This window comes from Labeo rohita, unplaced genomic scaffold, assembly GCF_022985175.1.
Source record: "Labeo rohita strain BAU-BD-2019 unplaced genomic scaffold, IGBB_LRoh.1.0 scaffold_2137, whole genome shotgun sequence".
Classification (NCBI taxonomy): Eukaryota; Metazoa; Chordata; class Actinopteri; order Cypriniformes; family Cyprinidae; genus Labeo; species Labeo rohita.
Window position 1 is genome coordinate 2,676 of NW_026128371.1, and position 7,360 is coordinate 10,035.

The window sequence follows — 7,360 nt, forward strand, 5'->3', positions numbered from 1 at the left end:
GTATCAAATGACCATGCAAATGTCTGAATCCACAGGCATGCGGATATTACTGTCGTCCTGAAGATGTAAATTTTTTTCTAAATAAGTTTCAGTGTTGTTTGAGTCACTCTGACACACACATGATGATTAAAATGCTTAAATCGAACAGCAGAATATCAGATCATATCAGAGATTTGAAAGCACAATTCAATCCTTCTACAAATTTTTAGTAACAATCAACAGATATTTGTCTTTTGTTTTGAGTGATTTCAGTAAAACTGACCCTTTTAGGGTCATAATTCTATTTTAGTCTAAGAGAAAGAAAGTCTTGACAAAAAAAGCCTAATGTCCTAATTATGCTAGTTATGAATATTTTCACACACAGCATTAATGCTAGATTGAGAGATGGTTGTGTTGGAGTTGTTGGTTTCTGGATCATCTGAGAAATGACCCTCAATGTCATTGTGAATGTGATAGTAATACAGGAAGAGGAAAAACCCTGAAACAAAGATCAGAAAAACTTATTTCAACTAATTCAAATACATTTAAGATATGATTAATGTCATTCGTATTTTTTTAAACTGAATATAATCAGACTTTTGCTCAAATCAATCATATTAGTGTATATTGTATCATCATAACCCTCTTATAATTAAATATATATATATATATATTGTTTTATTAAAAAATAAAAAAACTTCAAGTAAACATTAAAAATAATTAAATATTATAATTTGTTGAAAATCATGAATGAACTAAATAAAAATCTATAAAAAAAAAAAATATATAAGTATTCTACTAAAGCAAATGCACTGATGCATGTGATTGTTTCTCACCCTGAAACGAGTTGAGCACAGTGAATATGTAATATGAGGGAATGATCATCGCTCCATAACTGAAGAACATCACAGACCACGTCAGACCGAAGAGCAGGAACAAACTCAACACCATCATCAGCTGCTTTCTGAACGTCTTTCTCTTGCCGTCAGTCGCTCTTATGATTCTGGCCTGAACGACCTTAGTGACGATGATGATGAAGATTCCTGTCGTGAAGATGAAAACTAAAGCGTAGTAGCCGATGTTCACTGTGTAGTGAATGTAAGGATTTATAATCCAGCACCTGGAATTAGAAAAGAAAGAAATAAAATTAAAAAGTATGAATGTATAAATATATGGATTTTTGAAATCAGAACAACTTGCATTCTTGCGAATTTTTTATTTATTTTTTTCTTCCCAGACATTGTGTTTAGGGTCACTGCTTTATATCCTCTGACAGAAGCGATAACTGTGACTATCGGAGCAGGACACACTGAAAACACACAGAGACAAAGGTTAGGGCTGCATTTTGACTGGCAAATCAGTTTTGGCAAATACAAATAACGTGATTATTGATCATAAGCACAACATCCATCTAAGCAAGAAAACATGCAATCTACCTGAGGAAAGACGTCTTTAACTATTGTAACTTAATGTTGTAAAATAAAATGTTAACTTCTAGCTTTTTCTTAAGTTTGGACCTCATTATTGAAGTACAAATTCAAGCACCAAAAGCCAAAAACAACCATATACAACCACAATACATTTTCTTCTTTGGGTGAACTTACAGTTGGACTAGATGGTTTGAAACAGGTTTATTTTAATAGGTGTTTTGTTGCTCACCCCAGCCCAACACGGTGATCTTCCTCATGTAGTTTGTGATGGTGACGTTCTGTCTGATGAGCCATAAGTACATATGAAGAGCTTGAATGAAGAACCAGGTGAATGAGGCCAGCATGGAGTAATGCAGGACCAGCGCTATGAAGACGCACGCAGTGTTGTCTTGTGTGTTAGCGACGCTCTCGTTTGACAAAAACGCAGCATTCAGTAGACACAAAGACACAAACATGTTCATCAAGATCTTCGTGGCCTGATTTGATTTGGCTTTCCTATTAAAACACAGAAACAACTGTAACCTTTGTAACCTTTATAACCTTCAATACTTTAAGTAAACAAAACTAACTAGATATGAAGATACTCTACCGCAGCAGGACATGCATGAATAAAGCAATGGACAGAAAAAACATGGAGATGCCGCAGCCGATAGAAGAGATTAAAGTCAATGATTCCAAAATGGACATATTTGCATGACTTGCATGCACTGAGGAAAACACAATCTCAAATGCATTAAACAGCACAAATATATTCACTGTTTGCCATGGTGGGTCGATTTGATCTATGATCGACATTAAACGCTGCTTAAGAATAAGCATGCAAATCAGATTATCTTTGATTATCATTGAATCTGGATCAAATTAGTAAAATTGTGTAATCTTAAATTGTCGCTTTATCCCAGATTGATTTGTAAGGTTATTTCAAGGCAGGTTTTAGACTTTAATCCTCGCTTTTCTATGGTCTTTTATGAAACGGGAACTAGATTGTCATGTTTACATATGTTAGCTAGTGTGACTAGCAGCTTTCTACACTCATCCGGTACATTTAAAACTGAGGCGATTCCACCCCAGCACTTCCACTGTTCCAGTGGACCCGTACAGCAGCTTGTTTTCTGGTTGCGCAGTTTAAAAGTGCTGATGTAATCATTCCGATTTAAAATCCTAAGTATCATAAGATAATCTGTGCTGAACATTGAACCTGAGTGAGGTCTTCAAGGTTTTTTTCTCAGATTCTCAGGAAGGAAAAATCGAAAATAAATTGGCATAAAAGTCCTGTAGTGTGAGCCCGGATTAAGCCCCACCTGCTGGCAGAGAATGAATTTGAGTTCTCATGCAGTCCATCTGCTGTTTTTGTTTCATTTAGATTTGTTTTATGCATGGGCATAGTTTGTGGGGCAGCCAGGCCCCTAGTGATTGAAAGATATTACTAAATATTTTTTAATAGTATTTTTAAATCAAAAATAGATGTTCATATAATGTAGTTATTTTAATACATTTTAAATAGATAAAATCAAACTTAGTCATGCCTGCCCTAATCACATTTGCATTAGTTGCATTTTGGCGGATAATAATCAGATTTATACTACTTGCCTGTTGCATGGTGTGAATGGATATTCAGCATTTTCTTTTTACAATGTACAACAACTGCAGAGAAATCTGGACCTAGCCAAAGTAAGGTCAGATGAGCATGTGCTTGATTACTCTGGTCCTGGACAATCTCATAAAGGTGATCCACAGGACGCTTCGTAGCAGCTTGGTGCTCTACACGCCCTGACAAAAGTCTTGTCACCTATCCAAGCTGTAGGAACAACAAATAATAACTTGACTTCTAGTTGATCATTTGGAATCAGAAGTGGCTTATATGAAAGGCAAAGGCCTCTAGATTACGCTTATTTTACCAAAATAAAATCATGCCTTGATTTTTAATTATTTAATTAGGACAGAAAGGTCAGACTTTGCTTAGACAAAAGTCTTGTCACTTAACAGAAATAATGTACAGTACAGAACATAAAGTCATGGTGCAGTGGAAAAAGAATTAATATTGTGTATGACTCCCATGAGCTTGGAGGACTGCATCCATACGTCTCGGCAATGACTCAGATAACTTATTAATAAAGTCATCTGGAATGGCAAAGAAAGCATTCTTGCAGGACTCCCGGAGTTCATCAAGATTCTTTGGTTTCATCTTCAATGCCTCCTCCTTCATCTTACCCCAGACATGCTCAATAATGTTCATGTCTGGTGACTGGGCTGGCCAATCCTGGAGCACCTTGACCTTCTTTGCTTTCAGGAACTTTGATGTGGAGGCTGAAGTATGAGAAGGAGCGCCATCCTGCTGAAGAATTTGCTCTCTCCTGTGGTTTGGAATGTAATGGGCAGCAAGAATGTCTTGATACCTCAGGCTGTTGATGTTGCCATCCACTCTGCAGATCTCTCGCATGCCCCCATACTGAATATAACCCCAAACCATGATTTTTCCTCCTCTGAACTTGACTGTTTTCTGTGTGAATCTTGGGTCCATGCGGGTTCCAATAGGTCTTCTGCAGTATTTGCGACGACTGGAATGCAGTTCAATAGATGATTCATCTGAAAAATCAATCTTCTGCCACTTTTCCACAGTCCATCCTTCCTGCAAGCTGTGGGCCTTGGCAAATGCAGCACAATTTTTTAGTTGTCTTCTGTTTAATGCTGGTTTCTGAGCACTAATTCGGCCATTGAGACCAGTGTGTGAGAGAATTCAACAGACTGTTCTTGTAGATACAGGGGTTTCTGGTGACCAGTAGTTATGTAGCTCTGCTGCAGTTGAAAAAGGGCTGGCCCTGGACTGTGGAACCAACAAACGGTCCTCTTGAACAGTTGTCTTATGGGGTCTGCCTGACCTGGGCCTGTCATGAACTTCACCAGTTTCTTCAAATCTTTTTCTTATCCTCTCCACTTGACGTTTAGATACATTAAAGATGTCTGCCACCTCAGCAGGAGACTTGGTCTTCAGGCTCTTGATGATCAGCACTTTGGTCTGTGGTTGAATCTTTGGCATGCTGTCAGGTCAGGATGCATTTCAAATGAAGGTTGGGTGTGCTGGGGTTCTTCTTCTACACACCTGGGAATGTGTTAATTACAGTATTTGTCACAGGTGACGCTCTAATCTGTGATTGGTTGAATTCTTTAAAGATGTGACAAGACTTTTGTCTAAGCAAAGTCTGACCTTTCTGTCCTAATTAAATAATTAAAAATCAAGGCATGATTAGGTTTTATTTTGGTAAAATAAGTGTAATCTAGAGGCTTCTGATTCCAAATGATCAACTAGAAGTCAAGTTATTATTTGTTGTTCCTACAACTTGGATAGGCGACAAGACTTTTGTCAGGGTTTGTACATTTATGTCAGCAAGAGTACCTTTACATCCAAATGTTAATTAATTTACAACAAAAATTAATTTAAAATTAATTTAGAACAAAACCTAGACAGATTTTAGAATATAAACTGCTTTTTATAGCCCCATTCGAACAGAACTCGTTTTCAAGGAGATCATTAGAGAAATTTGTGTACCTTGCGGTTTTGATCCTGTCCGTGTTTTTCTCACAAATTACCTACTGTATTTAGGCAAACCCAGTGATCCTATGAGAAAATGAATCCTGTCCAAATGCGAATGTCTGTGATTGCCGACAATATTTTTTCACAAGTTTAGTTTGCATGTATGCAGCATCTTTCTTTGGATCCTGATTAAAATGCAGTGGTTGCCTCTCATTTTAAATGGAAAGGGCACAGGCAAAGCCTTAGTTTGTTTGTATTAAGAGATTTGTTATTTGTATTATTTATTTATTTATTTTAATTTTTGTTATGTTTAAGTTTTGCTATTTGACATCAATTGACTTCAATTGCACAAAGAAATATGCAGCATTTTGTCTAAGAAATAAAGAAGAATAAAAAATAATTGTCTTACATCTCATTTTGTTAAGAAAAAAATGGTATTGTGAATATTGCATCATGAAGCGTATTGCATTGAGTTGAGTGAATTATTGCATTATTTACGTGTTCATTAGCAAGTAAATGTAGAAATAGGTGGATAAGCCTTTTGATTATGAGATGCAGGCTCTGACATGACACTGACATGCAAATCATTGTTTATGTAAAACAATGAGCTGAAGGTGCAAACAGGTGTGGGTCAAAGTACAAACAGTAGTGTCAGAGGCAGATCAGGGCAGGCAGCAAACAATCATAAAATCAGCCCAGACAAACAATAGCAGTCAAGGGCAGGTGGCAAAGAGACAAGAAGCAGTAATCCAAACAAGGTCAACACAGGCAAGACAGAAGCAGACAGGGATTGCTCAGAATTGTAGCCAGAGCAAACAACGCTTTGTGAGGTGTGAATGCAAATGCAAGGCTTAAATAGTCCAGGTGTGTGGGTTCTTGGGAAATGTAGTCCAAAGTTAAAAGTGAGCGAGTGAGTGAGACCAGCATTTTCACCAGCATTCATAATAGTTTATTTGGACTTTAACTGTGAATTTTATTGTCTGGTTACATTCATATCCTGTTTATCAAGTCATTTTTGCACACAGAGAACAATATTAATGTAGAAAAGTAGAAATTGTACATTTAATAAAAGTAGCCAAATAAAAAATGGCAGTGAATTAGTGGCTAGACAATATTTAGATTTCAGCGTCTGTCGTCTCACTAAATGAGGACATAAATGCATGAACAATATCAGCTGAGAGTCACTTCATGAGCATTTGACCGTTCCATTTTAGGAAAACCAGCATTATATCATATACACACAGAACTGTAAAAGTAGACATGGAAACTGTCAAAATAGAAGTCCGGTTTAACTTGAAGACATTGTGCCAGATATACAGTATATTACTACTATTACTACTACTACTAAAATGAAACAACCAGAACATTTTAAATACACAACACAGAATTTCTAAGGGAAAAAAAAACTTTCATAAGGCTGTTTTAAGAATAAATTTGAATAAATTAAGTATGCATTAGTCTAATGCAAATAATTAGACTAAAAACTAAAACACAGAATGTCCACAATAATTACAGACAGTTACAGTAACAGTCAACAAGGATATATGTGATTTGAGTTATTTCACTAAAATTGATCGTGTTTAGGCTCAATTTCATGTACATCATTTTAAACAGTTCTGTTCATTTTCGTAGTGATATTTGTCTTTGTGTTGTTTTTGACCTTGATTCTGTTGAGATTACAGTTTCCCCTAAAAGAATGACTGTACAAACCATTTCAAGAAAACAGTCTAGACAAAGAAAGCCTTCTGTCATAATTATGCTGGTTTTTAAAAATCGTCTACAGCATTAATGCTGGATTGAGAGATGATTGTGTTGGAGTCGTTGTTTTCTGGATCATCGGTGAAATGACCCGCAACATCATTGTGAATGTGGTAGTAATACAGGAAGAGGAAAAACCCTGAAAAAAAAAGATCAGAGAAACTAATTCAAATTCATTTCAGATATGAACAAAGTAATTTGCATAATTTTTTAACCAACCAAACATAATCAAATGGTTATATGATTGGTCAAATGAATCATATAACTACATTTAAAAACTCCTTATAATTAATAAAACAATTTTAAAAAAAAAAGAAAAAAAAATTAATGCATAATATTTCAAAAATACTTCTAAAAAAAACAAACAACTAAAATCAATTATTTAAATAATTTAATTAAAACTGTAGAAAAAATAGAAGTATTCTACTAAACTAAATGCACTAATGAATGTGATTGTTTCTCACCCTGAAACGAGTTGAGCACAGTGAATATGTAATATGAGGGAATGATCATCGCTCCATAACTGAAGAACATCACAGACCACGTCAGACCGAAGAGCAGGAACAAACTCAACACCATCATCAGCTGCTTTCTGAACATCTTTCTCTTGCCGTCAGTCGCTCTTATGATTCTGGCCTGAACGACCTTAGTGATGATGATG

The 7,360-nt window shown here is 35.8% G+C and overlaps 1 protein-coding gene across 1 annotated transcript; it reads right to left on the reverse strand.

Annotated features, from left to right (window-relative positions):
• Positions 1 to 6,603: 6,603 nt before the first annotated feature.
• On the reverse strand, positions 6,604 to 7,328 carry LOC127159409 (adhesion G-protein coupled receptor G5-like). The gene is made up of 2 exons (XM_051102241.1): positions 7,164 to 7,328; positions 6,604 to 6,838 (listed from the first exon to the last, which is right to left on the reverse strand). The coding sequence occupies exons 1-2, from the start codon at positions 7,297 to 7,299 to the stop codon at positions 6,708 to 6,710; spliced, it is 267 nt and encodes an 88-aa protein (XP_050958198.1). The 5' UTR covers positions 7,300 to 7,328; the 3' UTR covers positions 6,604 to 6,707.
• Between the last annotated feature and the right edge of the window lie 32 nt (positions 7,329 to 7,360).